Below are 25991 nucleotides of genomic sequence, written 5' to 3'. Positions count from 1 at the left end.
CTTTGAATTTAAAAAAGCTTGGTTTAAACACTCATTTGCCACATGGTGTTTAGTTTCCATTTTGTTGATTCTACCGTCGTGTTTTCACAACTTTAGACTGTTTGTGGTTCAATCTTGTTGTATATGTATGTCTATTGGATTGTGTTGATGAATGTGTAGATTTCAAATTTACTTTGATTATAGTGTATTGTTTAGAGTAGTTTAGTACATTGATGTGATATTTTCCGCACATTCATGTTGGGTTGCATCTAGATGGTTAGTCAATTCAATGCATTAGAGCATCTCAAAATACACGATAGTATGCATGCAAGCCATCAACCAATGCAAATGTATTTATTACAAATATGGTGCATCAAACACAAATTCAAGTAGACTCTAAAACGTCATGTGTAGAGTGCGATACACTTCAGATACCAAATCAAGTGAACCACAAATAGCAACAATGCAATCGGTGTTATTAGATGTGATAACGTTCCACGCATTTGCAAAACTGTCAAAGCATTGTGATGGCGTATCGCCTTGAATCAGTGTATCGGCCACATGTGCAATAATACGAGCATTTTCTGAATGAATCCAAGGCATATCAAGTGGTTGTGCAAATGGAACGACAAACACGATCTTGGGTTGAACAAGGCATGAAAGTAAATTATGGATATCTATTCCATTAGTAAATTCAACAATCCAGTAAACATGTGCAAGTAACGCTATTGCATTTTGTTGATGGTTGACCTAGTCTGCACGAACTACAGCAACCAATGGGTTGTGTGCACCATCAAGCAAAATACACCGATTTGTAGGTGAATCTGAAATAGGTAGATCTAGATGCTGAATTCATTACATTCTGCCAGGACATGTTACAGAATCAATCACATTGATTGTATCAAATACATATTTCAGATAATAATCTATTAAAATCAAACAGTCAGAATTCAAAAAACAGTTTTAATAAATTTGATGGGAATTGGCTGTTTATTGACAGTTGATTACACTCTTAGTGAATACAACTGCAAGAGAATGAATAACAACATAATGCACACTACTTCCCAAAAAGATCAAATTTCGATTGCAAGTAGTTTGAAAGTGTTGATTGTATTTATACTGTTTTATGTTATTCCTATGATTAAACTGTTTGAATTCATGTTGGTATAGGCTCAAAGCCAGTTGGATCACACAGTTGCTGAATGGAGAAAGAGAAAAAAAGAACTGGATGATCTTGGACGATTCCTTGACCTAGCAGGTCAGAGTTATCGCAAACCAGTCATGGTAAACGATGTTGTAGACTGAGACCAATCCATTGATTACTTGATAGTTTAGAATCAGTGTATTGAATACATGGCATATTACAACTGTATTCAATATTGGTTGACATCAATGTATTTTGTAAATGATTAGGTTCCTATTGGAACTGGATGTCTTGCATATATGCCAGGCGAAATCTATTGCACTGGGGAAGTCCTAGTATCACTTGGAGTTAATTGGTTTGCCGAAACCAGTCTCCATCAAGCCAAGCGAATTCACAAGCGTCGCTGCAGCTGTGGGTTTTTAAAATCTTGCTAGGAAATGATTCCTTATATTCTAAATCTAATTTGATACATTGAACATATATGACCAATGCTAGTTGTTGCTGAACAACTGGATCGCAGTCAATCGGTCTACAAGGAATTGGAGGTCAGGTCTCAAATGGTGCTGGAGCACAAATCCAGTACAGTTGATTTTGACGATGATGAGGTCAACGAAGAAGGTCTTAAATATGTTGATATTCAAGAACCTTACCAAGAACCAATCAGTAACCCAACAGCAGAATCTACTCATGCGTCGACAAAATCTCCACCTCGTCAGTCTGCTAAACTTTTGCAAAATCAATTTGCAGATGCAGATGCAGATGCCGAGGAAATTGATTATGACGACAATAGACTCGAGGAGCATGAGCTTGAAGATTTTGACAAGAATTTGTTGGCAAAGCTTAAACTGATGGAAATGGAGGAGAAACAGGAGGCAGACGGTGCTGAATTGGACAATAGCGAGGCAGTTGTGACCAAAAACAGAAATCGACAACAGCCTGTTCAAACTAGTGTGATTGAACGTGGTTTTGGTGACGATTTTGAAGGAGATAGTGATGATGAAAGCGATCTTGATAATATGGTACTTGGACAGCAAGTTTCTATTGAATACCATCACAAGCGCAATCAATTTCTCAAAGCTGATATTCTCCAAAAGCCAATTGATCCAAATGACGAGGAAATGGGACACTATGAGCCAAGCGATCCTGAATCTGATGCCAAAATAGTAGTTCCATCTGGGTTACCGCCAAGTATTTCTCATTCAGGAAAACTACCGAGTGGATCTGTAGTACCTTTGCATGTATCGGAATCTAGTGGAAGAAAATCCGATTCGTCTATTGTATTGCCCATGCCAGCCAGTATACCGCCATCTATTCAGGTAAAATGATATTTTGAAGCAAATCATTGGTTATATGTAGTTTTTCTGCAACTCATATTTTGATTTTGAATGTAGAAACCCAAACTGTCACGATTCAAGCAACAGCAGTTGGATCGTCGACAGAATCAATAAACCAATTGTCAAGAGTATAGTGCTTTTTATATCAAGTTCGAATGGGTGTGAATGGACAGACAGTACTATGCAATATTTTTGACAATTCATTCAAAAATCAGATTGCTAGACAAGACTGTACATTCTTTGTAAGCATTTATCGAATATCGTCGTCATCCTCGTCATCCTCGCCTACACTATCGTCATATCTGTTTGCAGAGCGTGCAGATGGAGCGGAAGAGTGTTTTTCTTGATTTGCCAATTCACAAGCGTCAATCCAGTCGCTGAATACATCTACAGGTTCACTGAGTTCTTGTTGAATGATATTGATTCTGTTAGTTTCTAGTTTCAAGACAAGTATCAAGGTTGAATACATTACTTGTAACCATGGATTGAAACGACACTCCACAAGCACTGCAGGTTAATTGACCAATCTTGTTCTCCATGTCCCTGTTGATTGTACATGAATTTTAAATCAAGTTTAATGAGTTGGAAACAACAGACCGAGTTCTTACATCTTGCAAGTGACTGTCTTTTCATGGTTACAGAACAGACATGAAAACTCCTTGTCCAAAACCATCTTGATCTTTGCCTGCGGTTTCTTGCTGGACTTGCGTTTGCCCATTATTTGAATTCAACAAAAATAACAGTAAAGAATTCATTGAATTGTTTTTATTCTTGAATTGTTGAATTCAGACATGAAGCAGCAAGTGGATTTACAAATGCAAGTTCAATCTGATCTTGAATTGAAACATCAGCAACTGCTATTAGGGATTGACTCTCTGTTTGCTGTACATGTTGCTCTGTTCATTTTTGATATATTGTGGACATGTCAAGTTCATCCAGCAGTAGATTCAAGTAAGACTGTTGAGATTTGTATGTATTGGAATGATTCTTTTTAATGTAATTCATGTACTGTTGGGATTGAACAGCTGTTTATCTCTACAAAACACATCCTATTCGTAATGTCCGAATATCTGGAATTATCATGTCAGTTCATCAATCAAGTAAATACATTCGGTATTCTGGTATGTCACAATGTAATCCACTTGTGTGTGGTATCAAATTATTCTAAACAGAAATACAGTGGATGATGGAACTGGATCCATATCATGTATAGAATGGAACAATTCTCATACTAGTACAAATGATACACAACATCTTGGAGATCTAGTTTGTATTATGGGTCGATTATCTACATTTGAAGATGAACGACATATTACTATTCATTCTATAGGTGAGTCACGGTTTAAAGACTTGTTTTAGTTTATGACTACTTGTTTAAACAGTCTAAATGCAGCACACCAAACGAATCCCAATTACGAAACAACAGAATGGTTGACAGTGATGTCGCTCAAGCAAGATGTGTATGACAAACCACTTGTTGTTCCCAAATCTATCAAGCAAGCAGTTATTTCAAAATACGGAACGGATGCAGCTCAAGATTCGACAGTCAAACAGGTGACTAATGAGAATAAACAGTTTGTAGATGCATTACAGGACCACATTGGTGCACTTCCAGACAGTGCGATAGTTCATTTTTCGAAAACCAGTCAAGATGCACAACTTCGTCTGGCAGCAATCCAAAGTCTCAAGAACAAAACAACGGACGCGAACAAGCAAACGCAACTGGTTGCAAGACAGTTTAGCTATGGTTTCAAGAGAATGGTAGAACAAGGCATACTCGCATTACGGGATGAAGAGAGCGACACTTATGAGAAGATTACACACCAAGGTAACTTGGGAATAGAAATTTTGGAGATTATTCGACAAGAAAGTCGACAAGCAAAAAGTCGAATGAAAGGAGTGTCGCAAGACTTTGTAGTGCTGCGACTGCAAGAACAACAACGATTCCAACGAGTGCCCAAACTCAGAATAATAGAATCGATTCAACAACTGAATTCAACAGCAGACATTTACAGTGTGGATGCAACTCACTACGCAGCAGTTTAATAAACTATTATTGAATGAAAACCATCCAAGTGTTGAATCAGTCGATCCGTTGTTTCCATCAAACACTTCAACTTGTTCCATTGGTTCAAGTGTGATTTTACTACAAGACACATCGTATTATCAACTCATGTCTTGTATGACTTGGGAAGAGCGACACCGACTGCATGTTCCCATTGCAGTTCGGTCTAGTCCTGGCTTGTCTTGTATTGCTTTTGATCCTTATGAAGAGTTGGTTTGGATTGGTGATGTTTCTGTAAGAATACGTTGTAGTTGAATGATGAATAAAACTGGATGAATAGAACAATCCAACTGGATAAAACTGGATAAAACTGGATAAAACTGGATAAAACTGGATGGCTAACACTCATGGTCTTCTACCTCGCTTGCAGGGTCAGGTCACTTCATTCCTTAACATTGGTGATGCTTCTCCAAGATACACTTCGTTTCCTGCTCATCACGGTGTTCCTGCTTCTCAGTTGTTGATTCACGATAGCGGTGTCATCAGTCTGTCTTCTAAAAATGTCAGATTCACTTCTAGATGCGGCATTCAACGATGGAACAAATTGTATGTCTTTGACCTTGCATTCTATTATTAAAATCTAATTCTTGTTTAATATTTATCTTAGAATGTCCGATGCTCGATGCATGTCATTTACAAACACTTCTTCTCAGTTACATGTCGTTGGCTCTCCAACAACGCTCTCTGTAGTCAACATGTATCGAGGAACTATCGTCAACGAGGTATTTTTATTTCTTGTTGGTCAGATTTTTCACTTTGGTTTGTAATCTTAATTTAAAAATCAGATCTCGCTGGACGAGCCCATTGTTGCCATGAAACAGGGGAAATTCATGGCACATGCTACTGAAAGTGGAAGAGTTCAATTTCTTGATCCCAGAACAATGGAAATCGAACATACCATCTTAGCTCATGCTGGTGGAATTTTATCCATGGACATCATAGGCAATACTATGGCTACGTGTGGTTACTCCATTCGAAATGGCGCCTTGTTGCCCGATCGCTTGATCAAATTGTACGATATCAGAACAATGCGAGCTCTTTCTCCTATCCCCTTTTCTGTAGGACCAGAACATGTGCGATTCCATCCAAAACAACCTTCTCGTCTTTTGATTCTATCTAAAACTGGCGCGGTTCAAATCTGCGACATCACATCGCCAAACTACACCGGTGTAACATTCATTAGAGCCGATATGCCTGGAATGATATCTTCTATGGATATATCGTCAAATAGCGATGCATTTGCTGTTGGCGACACAACAAATTCCTGCGCTGTTTTTTCTACGCATGAGACTATTAGATACAATCCATATTCTCGACAGAGCGAATACAGAAGCATGTTTGTAGACAAATCCACTGTTGAAATCGGAGATGATACTCCACTCTCTGCTGTTGGTATGCCAAGATATACTTCTGAACTTCTCTCTGCCTGGCCAAATTCCCTCTTGATCAATGTGGGTCGGCCTCAACCTCGTATTCCACCAGAAGTACTGAAAAATGTCAAAATGAGCGATTTTGTTGGTTATGTGCAAGATATGCCATTAAAGCGCAATCAAAATTTGATCATGTCAATCCGCGCTTCTACACCTACCTGTGCATCACCGGGCTTAAGTGGTCCCAAGTTTAGATCGCAGCAGCAACGTGACAGGCTTCATCGAAAATTTGTAAGTGGTTGATAATATAACTTGTTTATATGTATATGAAATCCGAATTTGACGGTTTATACGTGTACAATTGTGTCAATGTGCGTGTATGCTCATCACTCGACTCTTGTAGAAAACTGAAGGTCATTCAGCCAAATCATCTCTCAAATCGCCAGAAACCAATGATCCGTCTTTACAAGAATCTGAAATTTCTGAATACCATTGGCACAAGATTGAAATCAAGTATAGCAAATTTGGTGTAGAAGACTTTGATTTTGAGTATTACAATCATACAGTTTACGGTGGTTTGGAAACACATATTCAAAACTCGTATTGCAATCCGCTTCTTCAAATACTGTTTTTTAATCGTCCGCTATGTGAACTTGTCAAGTCACATATCCGCACTGCGTGTATGAAGGATTTGTGTTTGGCTTGCGAGCTTGGATTTTTGTTTCGTATGCTAGAAGATTCAAAAGGTGCCAACTGTCAGGCGTCCAATTTTTTACGAGCCTTTGGCGCTACTCCTGAAGGTAGGTTGATGTAACTCTTAAATATTGTATTTTGCTCAACATTATTGGTTGCGTCTGTAATGATCGACTATCTGTTTAACACGTATACGCTTTATAACCATTTAGCATGTGCACTGGGATTGGTTGATGCTGAAGTTTCACATACAGATCCGCAAAGCGTATTAACCTTGCAGTATGATAAACTCATCCAAACCACAATGCGATTTTTGCTGGAGCAGCTTCATCAAGAACTGGGGGCCAAATCCACAAAACATTCACAGGCAATTGATTATCCACCCGATGAGTACATCAAAACAATTTATGGTATTCCACTTTGGACTTTGATCAAATGTCATGGAAACCATGATCATAATCGTGATAGCGTACCTTTTGTCATTGATTTACACTATGATCACAAAGTAATGTATCTGTTTATAATGATCATCAGGCTGTTTCATGATACTTGTGCTGACCATACCAACCAACTAAACATGTAGAATCTACCTGCAAACTTTTTGGAGCTTTTACATGCCAGTATCAACAAGGAGTCTTCTACTCGTGCCTGGTGTGACAAGTGTCAAAAGTATCAGAATATAAAACAGTCTCGTAAACTTACCAAACTTCCCAATTTTTTGAATTTGAATGCCAATATTACCAATGATCTAGAGTCTGAACTTTGGCGTCGAGATAGTAAGTATATTTGAAAAAATTGCTTGCATACTGTAAATGTTTAAAGAATTCCGTATCTAATATAGTTTGATATTGTGGTTAGCACAAGACGGATCATCGTGCTTTCTTCTTAAAAGGTGCATACTATTGTTTGAATGCCTTTTCAATGCCATCAAACGTTTATTTTATTTATATCAACGTTTTTATGTGACTATACAGTTTTGTATTGCGACGTGATGCGGACGGCTATTTGATAGTTGATCAAAGCGGGGTTGACGTTGATGTTGATCTAAACTCTTCTGATGTTGCTATTTACGATTTAAAAGTAGGTTTACATGTACTGTTTTGAATTGGGGATTAATAATAGTGTAGCCAATCTGACATTATTCTTGTTGAAATGTTTCAACTGTATTCAAATTTTAGACTGTTGTATCGGCAATTCAATTTGAAAACGAGCCGACTCATCTTGTAGCATGTATTAATGGTAAACTGACTGTTGACCATTTGACGGTTGTTATTAACATATTTTTGTTTGGATTTGTTTTTCAATAACATATATAAACACCTTTTGCTATGATTAATGCTTTAGTTTCTGATGATTATGACGCTCCCAAATGGTACCTATTTAATGACTTTTTAGTGCAAGAGATTTTTAATGGAGAAGAATGTCGGTTTGAAGATTGGAAGGTTTGTTTGATTGTTATTTCAGCCATTAGTGTGATGTTTTTTGTTTAGACTTTTTGTAGTATACGATTTATTTTGCGAATCTAATTTTTATTTTTTGTTGGTATTTAGATGCCTGCAATCATACAGTATATTCGACGGACACACCCAGATAAAAATGAATTCTTTTTGTCTCCTGTCGAACCTGATTTTTCTATTTTGATTAAGCATCAAAATATCAAGTAAGTTGATTATTTTTGTTTAAAGTTTCAAGACAAGTGTGTCGATTATACAGACGTTGATATGTTTGCAATTTTGACATGCATGTTAGCAAGCAAAAAGATGTTTGTTTCAACTATGAGCTGCTTACCGAGTTGGAAATACCTTGTATCTCGGAATACATTTGTGCGATTGATGCCGAGTTTGTTGTCATGACGGAAGTAAGCGTCTTGAGTGTTGACTTTAAATCTATTCATGTGCTGTTTTGTTGACTCGTGGTGTTTCACTTCAACCAATTGATAATTTAGGCAGAGATGGAGATTAAAAGTGATGGATCAAAATCGATTATTCGTCCTGCTGAATCAGGTCTTGCTCGAGTCAGTGTAATTCGTGGAATAGAGCCTCGAATGGGTGTGCCATTTATCGACGATTACATTTTCATATCGCAGCCTGTTGTCAATTACCTGACCGAGTTTTCTGGAATTATTGGTAAGAGTATATGCATGACGATCAAAAATTGGAAATACTATACGTTGTGCTTATTTTCTGATGTCGATGGGTGAATTAGCCAGTGATTTGGATGTTCGAACCTCTAAACTTCCGATTGTATCTCTCAAAGTAAGTCGAATTTATGTTGACAACTACACATTCCATTCAGTCGAGTTTAACGGCTGCCCATCATCATTTTACGTGCAGATTGCGTACAAAAAACTACGCTTGCTAGTTGACATTGGATGCATATTCGTTGGCCACGGACTCAAAAAAGATTGTCGCACAATCAGTATGTCATATTTACTTTAAACTGCTTTGACTAGTATTGAATGACTGTAGTCAACTCTTGAAATCATTTGATACCATTCACTCTAACAATTTGACTATTTGTAGATATCTTGATTCCGCCTCATCAAATTATTGACACGGTTGATATTTATTACTTGAAGCAATACAGCCGGTATGTAATCGACCAATTGTACTACTGCCTTTTAAAGTGGTATCTGTGATGTTGAAACTATTTTGCTTGCATTGTCCTAATATATGATGTTGGGTTGTATTGCTGATCTACAAACAGAAAGTTGTCACTGCGGTTCCTTGTATGGTTTTTTTTCAAGGAAGATATTCACTCAAGCTCTCACGATAGTGTGGAAGATGCCCGAGGCGTAAGTAGTTGATGATCTTGTTGTACTGGTTAAAACATGCCTCGACTCATGTGATGAATCCATACATTTTGAATGGGTTTGTATTGATTGTGTTAGGCACTGCGCATTTATCAAAAATATCTCGAGGCAAAGGAACAGGCAAGGTTTGATACATTACTAGAGGAGATTTATCAAGAGGGTCGTAAATTCAACTTTCGTCCCCCAAATGCACTGACTGGAATCGCCAATACGACACAGTATGATATGCATGCACGTACACAAAGCTCAGATCTGTAACCAACTCAAGCTTTTTTTATCTACTGGCTACTGTTCTGATTAGGATTGAACGCATCCTTTACTGATTCCAGATTGGTATTTAAAGCTACTAAAATAAAATCATATTTGAATCAACTCGACGCTTTCCAGTTTACTTGAATAGCTACACTTTATTTGTGAACATGTGTCGTAGATTTCTTTATAGTGCTATTCATACCAACTTTTGCAGTTGAAGATGTCGGTAAGCCAGATGCAGTACCACTCGAGTTTCTAAAAGTGGAATTTGCTTTTGCTTGTGATCCATGCTGTGCTTTTTTGACTTTGGGTGGTATCTTACTACCACGTGCAGGGTTAGAAATAACCGGTCTAGGCACATATCGTATTCGTTGAATCACTACAGATTCGGTATTTTTAGACGATATCATGTCAGTGGTATCCGACATGGACAAAACAGGTCGCAAACACGATTTTCTTCGTTTTGACCGTATCGCTTCATCGGATAGTTGTTGACCCGTCAAGCTAGGATTGAATCCATTGGAATCTATACGAATAGGTAAAGAAACACACGTAGAAGTAGTTTCGCAATGATAGTCTGCAAGTTTACGTTTCATACCCACGTTGGGTGGTTTGATACTCCCATATGTAACAGGTTGAGCTTTTACTGCAGTAGCTTGAACCACATCAGTATATAGATCAATATTGCTGTCTGGTTCTATCGATTCACATATGTCAATTAATGCTGGGTCCCATTGGATTCGACGTACTTTAGGCGGCTCAATTTCTACAACGCCATCATCAGGAGTAAACGTTCGAGCTACGCCGGATTGTTTTCGCTGTTTAATACGATCCATCAACTGCGTTGTTGGACTAGGTGGCGCAGTCCCATAATTGTTGACGACTTTGACCACATACCGATTTCTACAAAGTGCATTACGACGAGTATTCTCTCTTGTAAGTCGGTCAAAATCAAGCGCTTTCATCGAGTGAATACTTTGTTGAACTGTTTTCAACGCGGTAGTAAAACCATGTAAGTGAGTGGGCAACGTGTTATCAACCGGTTGAATCAAACCATTATTTAATTGATGTATAGATGTATGCAGTTGTTGATGTACAAGTCGGTTAGAGCTAGAGGGCTCAAAACTAAGCGAGGGTATGGCATTAGGAATCAATGAAGCTGTAGTTGCATTGGATATGTTGCTGGGCATGGACATTGTAAGCTCGCCACTTAGTTGTCGCTTAAGCTTCAATTTTTTCTGACGAATTTCTTCGAGTTGTTTTTTTTTCTCTTCAATAATAGCTTGATACTTTTTATCCGTTTCTCTTGATGTGGACTTTACCATCAAAGACTGTGAAGGTGTAGTCGCGACGCTTTGCAGAGTAGTGGGTACGTTCAAGGATGACTTCTTGAACGTAGATATTGGCAAGGCAGTCAAAGATTCAAAGAGTATAGGAATGACTGGCGGCAGCGCATTAAATGTAGTAAGATGGCTTGTGTCATGATTCAAAGATTGTGCTAGTACATCAGGTGAATTAGGAATATGTACGTTGCGCTTCAAACGTTTGTATGACCGCCATGCTTGAAGAATCTGCTTAGCAGATGTTTTGATCTGTATGAAACGTTTCCGTGCCTGGAACCGTCGAACTAGAGATTGCAACTTTATCACAGTTGCATGATATTGACGATGCTTTCTATCACGCATAATTCGATACCACCATCGAGAAATAGTACAAACAGAGTTATACCTCGCCAGATTCTGTTTATGAATAACTTTTTGACAAAAAAGGGCTTTAGCAATGTTGCGAGCAGTAAAGCATTTCCAAGCCAACTGAATTTTGGTTGCAGCCTTATTCTTTAAAACGTTTAATTTCTGATGATGTCTGCTCTGCATCTCGCGCCATGCAGTTTGAATAATCGTAGCACTTTTCATTCGCAATAGTTGCTTATATCGGATCCACCTTCGCCAAGCATATTGTATTGTAATCACAGAGCTCATATATACCCATTGCTGTAGTCTGTACTGGGCAGAAAGCTGACGAATGGAATGAAATACACATTTCTTGACAAAAATATGACGTATCCACCGTTGAATTCGTAATGCAGCGCTATGTTGTAGCTGTGTGGCTATAAAAAGAACAGTGGATGGTGTTTGAGAAGATTTGGATGGAGTAGACGCATTCCAGCAACATAATTTTGTTGGAGTCGTGGGTAGATCTGAAATCAATGGTAAGATTGGTAGCTGTTCATTGCTGGTCTCTACTGTTGAATAAATGTCCGAGTTTCTTTTAAATTGGCGTGCTGTTTTCCATTGCGGAGTCTTATTGGGAGTATCGCTTTTAGAGGTGGGTTCCCAAGGAAGATCTGTTGATGAATTAGTAGAAAATGGCTGTGAATCTGGAATGCAAAAATACACATCCTCATCCAAATAAGATATACATAGATGTTGAAATAGTGGATTATGTGCAAGCAGAGTAGAAGTTGTAGATTCCAAACCAGTCAATGGTAATCCAGATTTTGAAATTCTAGTAGATTTGGAAAACAGACTTGGGCTTGATGAATTATAAATAGAAGTATTGGTACAATCATTGATGGATGCTGAATGAAGGATTGTCCGAGTGGATGTCAAACTATCCACTTTCAAGGCTGAAGAATAAATAGAAGTTTGAACAGATAGATTTGCAGAAAAATCAGTAAACAGATTTACTTGTGGAACAGCAGCTGGTGATTGACTCCATGTTGGAAGTTTACGGACTGTAGCAGGTCCGGTCCAGTCATTGTGTTGCTGTCTGAGTTGCAACTCTTTTGCCTTTGGAGTTCCAAAAAATACAGTTTCACTGTCACTGTCATCACAGTGATTTATAAAAGACATTTCATTGCTGTTCTCTTTACTTATAACAGCACTAGCCCGACCATCACTGTCCATCAACAACTGCATCTGCTCACAGGTCGCCATCAAAACTATTTGTCTTGAAGTGAAATCTTGTTTTCAACTGCATTCATCATCACGTGTTTTGTCATGTGACAATGAATATATTTCTTGAAGTTTGCTTCTCATCAAACTAATCGAATAATGGACAAAAGTGCGAGTCAGCCTGTTGCTGGATCTGTATTGGATTCTGTTGTTCGAAATTTGACTAGAGCCGTATGTATTTTTCTAAAATGTCATGTTATTTAGACTGCAATTTACTAAAGCCTTTGAATGTTTTTTGCTTAGGCATATGGACAGGAGATTAGAAATGTGCCTGACGAGAATATGGAACAATATATTGCTGATTTGATTATGAAAGAGGCAAATAAGAAGCACGAGCAGTATGAAACTTTTGGTACAAGTGCTCTTCTTTCTAGAGATCGGTTAGTAAACCTTCAACTTTTTGAATTCATTGCATAACAAGCGATTAATCATATAAATCATTAGTTTGTTGGTTACAAACAAGCGTTTTTTGGCAAATATCATTCGTGGTACAGACGCACATAATGAAAACCTCGCTCATCAAGAACAACGGGATGCTGCTAAAAGGTTAGCCAGACTGGATTCTGGAGATGTATCCGAGCCAGTTTCACAAACTACCAAACTGCATGGTTCACGTTCTTCATTGTCACCATCTAAACCTATTCAAAAAAAGTTGCTTACAAACCAATCCTATAGCAACGATGACTGCAACTCTATCTCCACCGAGTCTCGTCAAGAAACAGTAAAAGAGTGTCGCAAGATTCGAGGTCGAGGCGCAACTGGACCACGCAGTCTAGATCGATTCTTTCAAGATAAATACTTGCCTGGTCTTGATATCAACAACTTTGACGACGAATCGTTAGATGTGTATGTGGATAATCTTGAAAAACTCAAACAAGCCACACCGAGAAAAAGGTGTATTAGTCAGGACTCTGATAGCTTAGATAGCACACTTGATCATTGCACTGTAAATACAGAGCGTGACGAGATGACCAGTACAAACTCTCATAATGACTCTCGCAAACGAAAGCATAAATCCAAGACCCGAAAGGTTAAAAAACAGTCAAAGAAATCCAAACATTCCAAACATTCCGACTCGGAAGACAATCAATCCACTAGAACAAAAAAGTCTAAAAAATCCAAAGAGCGCCAGAATGCCAGCAGTCCCAACGCTCGATTGGGTCAAGTGATGGACAAATCGTCGCATTCTACTCCAGTCTTGCCCGCTACGTGTCCTTGGTGATAGTCGAATCATAAACTCAAATATACTTGTAAATACACATCAACTTCATGCTATGATTGCTGTATACTGACTCGAATATATTCACCACATCAACATTCACTGCAACTAATAATAAATATAACGTGGACTCACGTGGTAGTATGCTGTACAATTTCACTTGTTTTCCTATCAAGAAATCTTGTCAGATATTTACATTCAAGTGATATCGATTCTTGGTGACCATCTGGACTGCCTTTTAATCTCTGCTTAACTCATTGAATTGATTTAAATATATGGGTAGAAACACTGATAAACTATACATTTCTCAATCAGAATGGAAGTCTGAATTCGGGCAAGTTTGACATTATCAATCAATTAAAGTCACTCATGACAATGGAACACTTGTATTCATCTTTCAGTCACTATTTGTTTTTGAAATAGGCAATGCTTAATATCCGCTGTGTTCTTCTACTAGAAACCGACTTTTGATACTCTCAATTCAAATCAACGTCCATCATATAATACAATCAAACTATAATTATTCCCTTCCCCAATTTTGGTATAGCCATACATTGTCTGATCATCAAATTCATCCATTGTAGTCTAGAGTTGGATTCAGCAGTTGATGCTGTCAATCAAATCCATCTGTATCCTAAAAACATACATTCGCGTTCTAGTTCAAGTGAACATCTCATGAATGCAACTGTTGTTTACATGCCAATCACCACAAGAAACCCCAAACTACACAACTATATCCAGTAAACTGGCCCATCATTCCATGAAACTGGTTGTTTATTTTTCACCTTTATTTAATCCTCATTTTGCGTGGATATGTTTGTAAATTCATTCAAGCCAACTAACATTGCTGATGCATGTATTACTCATATTTAGAGGTGCAAAAAAGGCATCTGGATCGGGCTCAGAGTTTAAACAACTTCCCTTTTACTGTTGTGCATTGTCACTCCAGCCGTTTGAAAATCCCATGTGCACCAAGGAAGGAATAGTGTTTGATCTTCTCAATATTGTGCCGTGGATCAAGAAACAAGGAACTAATCCAGTTACTGGCCAATCTCTCGAGGCTAAAGATCTTTTCAAACTCCATTTTCATAAAAATAACGAAAACGAGTATCAATGTCCCGTCACATATAAAACTTTCAACAATCATACTCACATTGTCGCAATCAAAACATCTGGAAACGTGTATGCGTATGAAGCTGTAGATCAGTTGAACATCAAGACAAAAAACTGGTCTGATCTGATTACGGGCGAAAAATTTACAAGGAAAGACATCATCACGCTGCAAGATCCCCATCATGTTTCAGAGCGAAACATTACTGATTTCCATTATCTAAAAAACAACATCTCAGTGTTAGACGAGGCTGCTGAAAAGAAAAAAGCCCAGGTTTCATACAAGATTAATGCCACTGGTACTACTAGTCGTGTTCTTGAAGAAATGGCTGCTAAAGATAAGCTGAAAAAGGATGCTGCTGCTGCAAAAGCATCCGCATCAAAAACTCCCATTACACCTTCATTTGTTACTACAACTAAATCTTCATACAATGACGCATCTTTTTCTAGAGGATTGGCATCATCCTCACTCACATCAATGTCATTCACACCCGTCTCTGTAAATGAATCTGCTGTATGGACGGATGATGAAGTTGCTATTACTCGTGTTAAACAAAAGGGTGCTGCTACTCTACAAACCAACTACGGCGATATTCATATTGAGCTGCTTTGTTTTGATGCTCCACGGTCGTGTTTTAATTTTATAAAGCATGCAAAAGAGGGCAAGTTGCATGTATCAATGTATTGATTGGTTAAACAAGACAGTTTTATTGATACTTTTCTGATTTAATATATAGGATACTATAATGGTACGATTTTTCACCGATCCATTCCAAAATTTATGATTCAGGGTGGTGATCCAACTGGAACTGGAAAAGGTGGAGAATCTGTCTGGGGATCTCCATTTCCAGATGAATTCAAGCCTAATCTAACTCACTCGTCGCGTGGGTTACTTTCCATGGCCAATCGTGGTAAACATACCAATACTTCGCAATTGTAAGCATATCTTGAATGAGTTTAATCTATTTGACACGGACGAGTCGTTTTTATTCAACTATAACTTTTTCTGTTCCTTGTACTAGTTTTTTTACCTTTGGACCTTGCAAGCATTTGGACAACAAGCACACGATTTTTGGAAAAATTGTTGATGGCATGGATGTGCTGACCAAGCTGGAGGCAGTTTCAACTGACGAGGACAACCGACCTGTCAAAGAAATTAAAATTTTAGCAATTACTGTTACCAAAGATCCTTATGCGGAGATTTTAAACGATATCGCATCCAAAGATGCGATAAAGGCTGCCAATTCTGCTCAGCGAGTCATGGAGGTATATTATTTGTATGCATCTGATCGTTTCTTTTGATGGATGAGCTCTGACTGTATACATGTGTTTAAAACTATTTTGAAATCTATAGAAAGCTCGAAAGGATAAACTATACTTGGCTGCCTCTGCAGTAGCGTCTTCGACAGACAAGGTTGGAAAGTATCTTGATGCTGCACTTGGAAAGCGTAAATTGGATTCTTCACTCAATACTCAAGAATCAGAGTCGCTTGTTATTCCACCAAAGAAACAATCCAAAACCAGTGGCTTTTCTAATTTTAATGGCTGGTAACCCAGTCTATCATTACAAAATACCAACATTATTAAACTATGTTATAGGCATTTCTATGAATTCGCAAGTCTTGTCATGTTATTGTAGTTGTTGCAGCAATACCATTGGTATACTTGCGTAACATTTTTAATTAAAGTCGTCTACAATTACGTGATGTATCCACTCATCTTTATTGATTTTTCCGAGTTTGCTTGACAACTGCAGATTACAACCATGTTTATCAAAAAATCAAGTACTTTAAAACATCAGTAGCCTGTTGATTGTTTTTATAATGTAGATGGTGTTATCTCACGTGTAATGACACTTTAAAGCCATCAAGTATGTTCCACCAACATCACAATGGCAGTGTCAAGGTTGTTGCGAGCTTGAACAAGTACTGCGATGGAAGCCTCGCGCTCGAATCCCATTCCAGTGAGAGTTTCTACAAGATGAGGATCTGCAATGACTTCAGAAGCATTGTGGGAAGAAAGTGTAGAGGTAGAACCTGTTGGACCACCTGGAACTGGAATTGTCTGAGCAGTTGTTGGAGATTCACCAGCAGTTGTGTCTGCTGGAGTATTGCCTTGTCTTGGCGCCATTCCGGCCATCATGCTAGCAACTTGCATTTGCTGTTGTACTGTGCGTTGCAGCTGAGCACGCCGTTGATCTGCTGGTGTAGTAGCTGTAGAAAGTGGATTAGATCCATCATTTGAGGAATCGCCATGGGAAGATTCTAAAAGTGGTAAAATATAAGAGGACACTATAGATCGTATCCATGTTGGAAACCGCCATTGTTTGATATTTCCAGTATTTGTTGTATAGATTCCTCCTGCTATTATTCCACCAACCCAAGCGAAAATCGACAAAGGAGATGAAATAAAAGCCAGCTACAGCCGTCAAGATTAGCATCAATACAAACATTGTAATGTTTAAATATCAGCGATTGATTTAAAATACTATATCACAAGATGGATTAGCTCGGCTTACCTGCATAGCAAGAATATAGATAAAAGAATGATCGCTCCAGCCAATACCAAACAATTTAAAGTAGTATGAAGCTGGTACTTGTACCGAGTACAATACAGTTGAAGCTGCAATAAACCCAAATGGTCCCAAAGCAATGCGATCTACAGATGGACGGAACAAGACAAGAAACGCAAGACTTGTACACGTTGAAATCAGCGACGAGAGCGTGAAAAAGGCAGCAAACTTTGCTGATCCCCATTGTCGCTCCAAAAGCCGAAATTGATAGATTAGTATAGATCCAAACAGGACTTCTGCTGATGAAGATAGTACTAAACGAATGGGATTGAAACGTGAAGTAAGCATATGATTATGAATCCATTAACCAGTACAAGTCTGCACAGTTACTGATTACCGAAATGGCTAGAAACAAGTCTCCAAAGCTAGCGTTCATGGCAGAGGCATTACACTGGATTAGACATACAACTCCGTGATAACTATAAAGTCAACCTACTGACCTGACATTGTGGAATCAAATGCGGAAACAGTTGTAAATGAAGCCTGCTCTTGGCATTTGCAATAGACGCAACAAGACTGTTGACACCAATGATTACAAATACTGCTTTCGAGAATGGTGCATGTGCTATTCATAAAATGTCATGTTCATAGTATTTGGATTTGATGTATTAGATCCAGAATTGAACTGTATGAAATTAGTCGTACAATGGATGTGTTGGTCAATGTAACAGACAACACTTACAAAAACCTAGATGAACAGATTGTAATAATTCAGATGTTAGTGTCTGGCATTATACAAACGAGAAGGTTTAATTGTATTCATGAGTGAATGCTGCATAAAAGTGTGTATCAAGTCTTGAATATTCACTGATTTCAAGTGTAGAATTGGTAGTTATACAAATGTTTTTACCTATAGGTCCAGTAAAGAGCATGTTGGTATCAACTTGAAACTAAGATTCAATTCAATAATTTCATTAGATAAACTGCTAAATTCAATTGACCAGTTTAAAACACGTTGAATTGACAGCACACACCATTCAGTTTGATTTTGTATTTGATTTGTACAAATTTCAACTTGTAATCGACTAGCAATTGAATCAGTGATTAGATTTGGTTTAAACTATTTTACTGGCTTGACAGTAATCTTTGAATTCATTATTGAATGTGTATTACAATTAACGTTTTTGAAATTCATTCAACTGCAATCTTGGCTTGAGTACAACTTGAATTTGGTCTGTAATGACAAAATTGATCTGTATGATTCTAATTTTAATACAATAAAGTCTTGAAGTAGTATTACGTTGTAGAATCATTTCACGGCTAGCAACAAAAGAGTGAGAATCCCAAAATAATCGAAAATTCTCAGAAACCGTCAGTATAAATCAGTGTGCATCATGTGTTCAAGCAATACTTGCATAAAAGTCATTCAACCACTTTCTTGTGTGATCAAAGTTGGTTCTTGTTTGATGATGTTTTGCAAATATCAGTAGATTGTATATTGTATATTGGTTTGAATGACATGATCATATATCGATCGTGTTGCCTGACTGCAGTGACACTATGGTTTGTTGACACGACCAGTTTGCAAAACGATCTGCTGCTGTTGCTGTTGCTGATGTTGATCGGATATCGGACAGTGTCACATTTGGTCTTGTTGTGACAAGGTTTGATCATTCGACATATAGTCTGTATACTAACCTGAACCAATCGTGCAGTTGTACAACAGATAGTTCATAGGTTCAAAATGTTGCCATGACAGCCTGATTGATGCTGTGTGCATGGTTTGAACACATACTAATATTGAGTCGTTGAAATATAAATACCTGTGTTGATTCGTGTTGTATTCAGTTGTAAACACCAATTCAGACCAAACACGTGATGTAGTGATTGCGCACCGGAAAAAATAATCTTGCCTGAAATCGCTCAATACAAGAAGGCGTGAACACAAATAACTACCGTGGTTACACAGAATACAAGACTGACCCTAATATCAATGCTCAAATACTCAAATGATCAAGTATATAAACCGCCAGTTAATTATCAAATATAGAGACAGCAATTGATCAGCTTTTCATCACTTTAACTAAACTATCAACTATATTAACATATTTGGAATCGCTCAAAATGAAAAGCGGTACTTTTACACTTATATCGATACTGGCTATTTCGGCTCATGCCGAGCTTGTTTCGACCAACACTATTATTGACAATGACTTTCGACTTCAAAAACGACAGCTTTTTGGCAAAGTCAAGGGTTTTTTTAATAAAAAGCCAGGTAACGGTGGTATCAAGCCAGGTGGCAGTGGTATCAAGCCAAGTCTTCCAAAGAAAGGGCCTAAATTCCCTGGTCGCCCTAAGAAAAACCCAGAAAGACCTGTTATTGGCAACCCTACTAATTTTGTCAAGAATACTCCTGATAGGCCACCTCCACTTAGCTCATCAGGAGCAACTGGACCATTGCCTAAATCACCATCTCAATTACCACCACCTAGACCACCACATAATAGACCACCACCACCTAGACCACCACACAATAGACCACCACCACAAAACAAATCACCACCACCTGTAGCGCCTAAACCTAAACCACCTATACCAAAACCAAGAAAAAATCCACCAAAACCTCAGAGCAAATTTGAAGATGATGGTCCTCCTTCATTTATACCACCACCACCAACACGAAATTCATAGAAATCTTAAAACGGACTTTAAAATGATGATCATCCTCCATTTAAACCACCACCTAAAAATGAAATTGATTACAAGTAATTACAACTCTGCACTCGCACAGCAAATGCACAGTGTATTGCTCAATCCATTGTTTTCAAACCCTTTTGGATTCATAACACATTGAATAATGCATACATTTAATAAACTTGGTGTTGCTGATCAAAATATTGGTGTGTTTACAACTGAATACAACACGAATCAACACAGATATTTATATTTCAGCGACTCAATATTAGTATGTGTTCAAACCATGCACACAGCATCAATCAGGCTGTCATGGCAACATTTTGAACCCATGAACTATCTGTTGTACAACTGCACGATTGGTTCAGGTTAGTATACAGACTGTATGTCGAGTGATCGAACCTTGTCACAACAAGACCAAATGTGACACTGTCCGATATCCGATCAACATCAGCAACAGCAACAGCAGCAGATCGTTTTGCAAACTGGTCGTGTCAACAAACCATAGTGTCACTGTAGTCAGGCAACACGATCGATATATGATCATGTCATTCAAACCAATATACAATCTACTGATATTTGCAAAACATCACCAAACAAAACCCCATCAATTGTACTTGAACTGACAGTAATTTGACACCATTTTAGTAGCAAATGCGCTTTTTGAATGAATGTATTTAAAATAAACTCGAGTGTCAAGACAAACTGATATCATGCAAACAAATCATATCCGTACGAGCATATACTGGAAGTGTTACAAGTTTGTCAATCAACTGCTATATGGCAGTACAGGTGACGGTACCAGAACTGTGTTTGTTACCAATGGTACGATATCAGCACAAACTCGACTAATTGACCAATCAAACAGCCAGTATTCTGTGATTGGTCACTTCAACTCAAGTATCGACACAACATGACTGACAACACATTATTGTCAGTTACATCGAGTGATCATCAAAATATGTCGATTCAAACAGGTTGCATATGACCGACTAATCCAGCATTCATCCATTGTCAAACAACCATAATGCACAATACCACCAAGTGTGCAATCACATTCGCACCGATCAGTCGTTGCACAGTATGCATTGGTCAATGTCAAACATATATGTGTTTGCAACTAAATTGCAGCGTATAGCATCAATTGCAGTCCATGACACATTCATACGATCCATACGATCCACACATCCACACGATTCAACATGACAAATCATGTATCATGAGTCCAAAGTTGATCAAAAACCTGATCACGATAAACCCAACATGTTGTTGTGTATCAGAGTCGATATATCAAGTGACAGTTGCACACTTGCTGATGGTGTACAGCGTATCAGTCACAATACATGTATGGTATTGCATTGCAGTCATCACAGTCATTGGATGACAGCCATTTGCAATGTGATATCGATCGACATACATCGGCATGGTGTGATGTGACCATGATCATGATGGAATGTGTTGGAGTTGACATTGTGAGTTGACAATCGATACACCATACACATGACTGGAACATATGCATTTGAGTGTGGTTTGGTTGGTGTCCAGTTGATCATGCAGTCATATCGGTGCAACAAGTGAGCAAACTGATGGTGATCCAAATTCGTTTCAACAACAAGGTGTTGACAGTTGTGGATTTGTATGCATTCAATGTGTGTTGCGCATCGTTATTGACTGTCGAGTGTGTATGCAAGTCAAGTCACCACCAATCACTAACCAACAACCACATCCAGTGCGTACATGATCATTACTAGAATGACTGCCAAACATATTCGCATCCAAAAGTTGATTGTGAGTTGGTGGTTTGCAAGAGTCGGACACAACTGACATGCTATTGAACACAGCAACATGATTATAGTCCAGTCGTATGGTGTGATACAGTGGTTCGTGAAACACAATATCCGGATATTTGTAGTGTTGAACACGACGAATCTATTGTTTGTGTAGCATCACAACGATTGTAATTTGGAATCAAAGTGTTGTGACCACGAATACTGTGTATATCATATTTAGCTACATTAAAGCTTGTTCCGTATTATTCCGTATTGTTTCATATTGTTCCACATTGTTTGATGCATTGTTCCATTTATTGTGCAAGTACACCAGATGCCAACTGGAGTGATTGATCAGAGTTGGCAAATATCACGATATTGTCGGCATACATGAGTCCTCACACTGATGATTTGCACAATACTCATGCAATGACAATCGGTTGATACCATTGCGCATGTCATTGATGAACACGTTGAACAACAATCTGACAATGGACATCACAGCCGGGCTCGACGTTCAATTGTAAATGTGTCGGAAACCAATGGTTCAGCCTGAGCACGAGCTGATGAGCATGTGTGCAGCGGTGTTAGCAAGACCAGTGTGCGTGGTGCTAACCACATGTGTTGCAGTTACCATATCAAGGTACCAATCGTGACAGTGTCGAATGCATTTTGAATGTCAATCAACACAACAATAGTATTGAACTGCACGCACAACCGTTGTTGAACGATATCGACTAGTGAACCAACTTACACAACACACTTGTTTGGTTTGAAATCGACCATGCTCGGTGGTGACGAGTTTGTTGAGCACCACGATCCATCAATGTGTGTTTGCAAGACCTTGCATACCAGTTTGAGATACACATCAATCAGCGTAATACCGTGGCTGTCATTTGTATCAATGTGATCACTGTCATTTTTATGAATGGATACAATGAGTGCAAACTGCGAGTTCAAGTACAATTGATGGGGTTTTGTTTGGTGATGTTTTGCAAATATCAGTAGATTGTATATTGGTTTGAATGACATGATCATATATCGATCGTGTTGCCTGACTACAGTGACACTATGGTTTGTTGACACGACCAGTTTGCAAAACGATCTGCTGCTGTTGCTGTTGCTGATGTTGATCGGATATCGGACAGTGTCACATTTGGTCTTGTTGTGACAAGGTTCGATCACTCGACATACAGTCTGTATACTAACCTGAACCAATCGTGCAGTTGTACAACAGATAGTTCATGGGTTCAAAATGTTGCCATGACAGCCTGATTGATGCTGTGTGCATGGTTTGAACACATACTAATATTGAGTCGCTGAAATATAAATACCTGTGTTGATTCGTGTTGTATTCAGTTGTAAACACACCAATATTTTGATCAGCAACACCAAGTTTATTAAATGTATGCATTATTCAATGTGTTATGAATCCAAAAGGGTTTGAAAACAATGGATTGAGCAATACACTGTGCATTTGCTGTGCGAGTGCAGAGTTATAATTACTTGTAATCAATTTCATTTTTAGGTGATGGTTTAAATGGAGGATGATCATCATTTTAAAGTCCGTTTTAAGATTTCTATGAATTTCGTGTTGGTGGTGGTGGTATAAATGAAGGAGGACCATCATTCTTAAATCCATTGAGGTTTAGGCGCTATAGGTGGTTTTTGTGGTGGTGTTCCATTTGATTGAGGTGTTGGTGATTTATTACCTGGTCCGAGTGATGGTTTAGGCGCTATAGGTGGTTTTTGTTGTGGTGTCCCGTTTGATTGAGGTGTTGGTGATTTATTACCTGGTCCGAGTGATGGTTTAGGCGCTATAGGTGGTTTTTGTTGTGGTGTCCCGTTTGATTGAGGTGTTGGTGATTTATTACCTGGTCCGAGTGATGGTTTAGGCGCTATAGGTGGTTTTTGTTGTGGTGTCCCGTTTGATTGAGGTGTTGGTGATTTATTACCTGGTCCGAGTGATGGTTTAGGCGCTATAGGTGGTTTTTTTCCAGACGTTCCGGCCTTGGTACCAATTGAAACTGGTCCATTAGGAGTACTCTTGACAGATTTTATAGGGCCGTTAACAGGCCCTTTCTTTGGAAAACTTGGCTTCGTACCACTGCCACCTGGTTTGTTATTAAAAAAGCTTACGAGTTTTCGAACTTGTCGTTTTTGAAGTCGAAAGTCATTGTCAATAATAGTGTTGGTCGAAACAAGCTCGGCATGAGCCGAAATAGCCAGTATCGATATAAGTGCAAAAGTACCGCTTTTCATTTTGAGCGATTCCAAATATGTTAATATAGTTGATAGTTTAGTTAAAGTGATGAAAAGCTGATCAATTGCTGTCTCTATATTTGATAATTAACTGGCGGTTTATATACTTGATCATTTGAGTATTTGAGCATTGATATTAGGGTCAGTCTTGTATTCTGTGTAACAGCACGGTAGTTATTTGTGTTCACGCCTTCTTGTATTGAGCGATTTCAGGCAAGATTATTTTTTCCGGTGCGCAATCACTACATCACGTGTTTGGTCTGAATTGGTGTTTACAACTGAATACAACACGAATCAACACAGGTATTTATATTTCAGCGACTCAATATTAGTATGTGTTCAAACCATGCACACAGCATCAATCAGGCTGTCATGGCAACATTTTGAACCCATGAACTATCTGTTGTACAACTGCACGATTGGTTCAGGTTAGTATACAGACTATATGTCGAGTGATCGAACCTTGTCACAACAAGACCAAATGTGACACTGTCCGATATCCGATCAACATCAGCAACAGCAACAGCAGCAGATCGTTTTGCAAACTGGTCGTGTCAACAAACCATAGTGTCACTGTAGTCAGGCAACACGATCGATATATGATCATGTCATTCAAACCAATATACAATCTACTGATATTTGCAAAACATCACCAAACAAAACCCCATCAATTGTACTTGAACTCGCAGTTTGCACTCATTGTATCCATTCATAAAAATGACAGTGATCACATTGATACAAATGACAGCCACGGTATTACGCTGATTGATGTGTATCTCAAACTGGTATGCAAGGTCTTGCAAACACACATTGATGGATCGTGGTGCTCAACAAACTCGTCACCACCGAGCATGGTCGATTTCAAACCAAACAAGTGTGTTGTGTAAGTTGGTTCACTAGTCGATATCGTTCAACAACGGTTGTGCGTGCAGTTCAATACTATTGTTGTGTTGATTGACATTCAAAATGCATTCGACACTGTCACGATTGGTACCTTGATATGGTAACTGCAACACATGTGGTTAGCACCACGCACACTGGTCTTGCTAACACCGCTGCACACATGCTCATCAGCTCGTGCTCAGGCTGAACCATTGGTTTCCGACACATTTACAATTGAACGTCGAGCCCGGCTGTGATGTCCATTGTCAGATTGTTGTTCAACGTGTTCATCAATGACATGCGCAATGGTATCAACCGATTGTCATTGCATGAGTATTGTGCAAATCATCAGTGTGAGGACTCATGTATGCCGACAATATCGTGATATTTGCCAACTCTGATCAATCACTCCAGTTGGCATCTGGTGTACTTGCACAATAAATGGAACAATGCATCAAACAATGTGGAACAATATGAAACAATACGGAATAATACGGAACAAGCTTTAATGTAGCTAAATATGATATACACAGTATTCGTGGTCACAACACTTTGATTCCAAATTACAATCGTTGTGATGCTACACAAACAATAGATTCGTCGTGTTCAACACTACAAATATCCGGATATTGTGTTTCACGAACCACTGTATCACACCATACGACTGGACTATAATCATGTTGCTGTGTTCAATAGCATGTCAGTTGTGTCCGACTCTTGCAAACCACCAACTCACAATCAACTTTTGGATGCGAATATGTTTGGCAGTCATTCTAGTAATGATCATGTACGCACTGGATGTGGTTGTTGGTTAGTGATTGGTGGTGACTTGACTTGCATACACACTCGACAGTCAATAACGATGCGCAACACACATTGAATGCATACAAATCCACAACTGTCAACACCTTGTTGTTGAAACGAATTTGGATCACCATTA

General features: G+C 38.5%; 10 protein-coding genes across 10 annotated transcripts; 6 read left to right on the top strand and 4 right to left on the bottom strand.

Moving 5' to 3' along the window:
• Positions 1-1029: 1029 nt before the first annotated feature.
• Positions 1030-2571, top strand: BATDEDRAFT_88716 (uncharacterized protein; the record flags this gene model as incomplete). The annotated part of the gene is made up of 5 exons (XM_006679252.1): positions 1030-1089; positions 1150-1263; positions 1393-1534; positions 1619-2439; positions 2515-2571. The coding sequence occupies 5 exons, from the start codon at positions 1030-1032 to the stop codon at positions 2569-2571; spliced, it is 1194 nt and encodes a 397-aa protein (XP_006679315.1).
• Positions 2572-2812: 241 nt separating this feature from the next.
• On the bottom strand, positions 2813-3175 carry BATDEDRAFT_7246 (uncharacterized protein; the record flags this gene model as incomplete). The annotated part of the gene is made up of 3 exons (XM_006678773.1): positions 2813-2862; positions 2930-3000; positions 3066-3175. Coding segments are annotated over 3 exons (231 nt in total), but the record flags the coding sequence as incomplete, so codon positions are not given.
• A 363-nt stretch (positions 3176-3538) lies between these two features.
• On the top strand, positions 3539-4503 carry BATDEDRAFT_25207 (uncharacterized protein; the record flags this gene model as incomplete). The annotated part of the gene is made up of 3 exons (XM_006678994.1): positions 3539-3578; positions 3671-3787; positions 3851-4503. 3 exons carry the CDS (start codon positions 3539-3541, stop codon positions 4501-4503), a joined length of 810 nt encoding a protein of 269 aa, XP_006679057.1.
• A 353-nt stretch (positions 4504-4856) lies between these two features.
• BATDEDRAFT_35162 (poly(A)-specific ribonuclease) lies at positions 4857-9767 on the top strand (the record flags this gene model as incomplete). The annotated part of the gene is made up of 18 exons (XM_006679064.1): positions 4857-5068; positions 5130-5244; positions 5308-6183; positions 6296-6692; positions 6798-7090; positions 7169-7361; positions 7444-7477; positions 7560-7665; positions 7764-7824; positions 7930-8027; positions 8136-8245; positions 8335-8443; positions 8531-8711; positions 8791-8840; positions 8919-9003; positions 9108-9174; positions 9292-9379; positions 9476-9767. 18 exons carry the CDS (start codon positions 4857-4859, stop codon positions 9653-9655), a joined length of 3255 nt encoding a protein of 1084 aa, XP_006679127.1. The 3' UTR covers positions 9656-9767.
• A 13-nt stretch (positions 9768-9780) lies between these two features.
• On the bottom strand, positions 9781-12575 carry BATDEDRAFT_35161 (uncharacterized protein). Its single transcript, XM_006679063.1, has one exon. The coding sequence runs from the start codon at positions 12565-12567 to the stop codon at positions 9805-9807; it is 2763 nt and encodes a 920-aa protein (XP_006679126.1). The 5' UTR covers positions 12568-12575; the 3' UTR covers positions 9781-9804.
• A 127-nt stretch (positions 12576-12702) lies between these two features.
• On the top strand, positions 12703-13825 carry BATDEDRAFT_88718 (uncharacterized protein; the record flags this gene model as incomplete). The annotated part of the gene is made up of 3 exons (XM_006679251.1): positions 12703-12774; positions 12847-12983; positions 13048-13825. 3 exons carry the CDS (start codon positions 12703-12705, stop codon positions 13823-13825), a joined length of 987 nt encoding a protein of 328 aa, XP_006679314.1.
• Positions 13826-14097: 272 nt separating this feature from the next.
• Positions 14098-16484, top strand: BATDEDRAFT_30088 (uncharacterized protein; the record flags this gene model as incomplete). Its single annotated transcript, XM_006679016.1, has 7 exons — positions 14098-14160; positions 14482-14486; positions 14696-15559; positions 15582-15598; positions 15670-15868; positions 15955-16198; positions 16287-16484. The coding sequence occupies 7 exons, from the start codon at positions 14098-14100 to the stop codon at positions 16482-16484; spliced, it is 1590 nt and encodes a 529-aa protein (XP_006679079.1).
• Positions 16485-16798: 314 nt separating this feature from the next.
• On the bottom strand, positions 16799-17792 carry BATDEDRAFT_11697 (uncharacterized protein; the record flags this gene model as incomplete). Its single annotated transcript, XM_006678822.1, has 3 exons — positions 16799-16968; positions 17122-17350; positions 17451-17792. 3 exons carry the CDS (start codon positions 17790-17792, stop codon positions 16799-16801), a joined length of 741 nt encoding a protein of 246 aa, XP_006678885.1.
• A 1776-nt stretch (positions 17793-19568) lies between these two features.
• Positions 19569-20135, top strand: BATDEDRAFT_25201 (uncharacterized protein; the record flags this gene model as incomplete). Its single annotated transcript, XM_006678993.1, has 1 exon — positions 19569-20135. The coding sequence occupies one exon, from the start codon at positions 19569-19571 to the stop codon at positions 20133-20135; it is 567 nt and encodes a 188-aa protein (XP_006679056.1).
• A 3404-nt stretch (positions 20136-23539) lies between these two features.
• On the bottom strand, positions 23540-24169 carry BATDEDRAFT_25200 (uncharacterized protein; the record flags this gene model as incomplete). Its single annotated transcript, XM_006678992.1, has 2 exons — positions 23540-23643; positions 23863-24169. The coding sequence occupies 2 exons, from the start codon at positions 24167-24169 to the stop codon at positions 23540-23542; spliced, it is 411 nt and encodes a 136-aa protein (XP_006679055.1).
• Between the last annotated feature and the right edge of the window lie 1822 nt (positions 24170-25991).

This window comes from Batrachochytrium dendrobatidis (genome assembly GCF_000203795.2).
Source record: "Batrachochytrium dendrobatidis JAM81 unplaced genomic scaffold BATDEscaffold_6, whole genome shotgun sequence".
Lineage (NCBI taxonomy): Eukaryota > Fungi > Chytridiomycota > Chytridiomycetes > Rhizophydiales > Batrachochytrium > Batrachochytrium dendrobatidis.
Note: the sequence above shows the minus strand (reverse complement) of the source record. Positions and strands in the feature narration are given on the sequence as shown.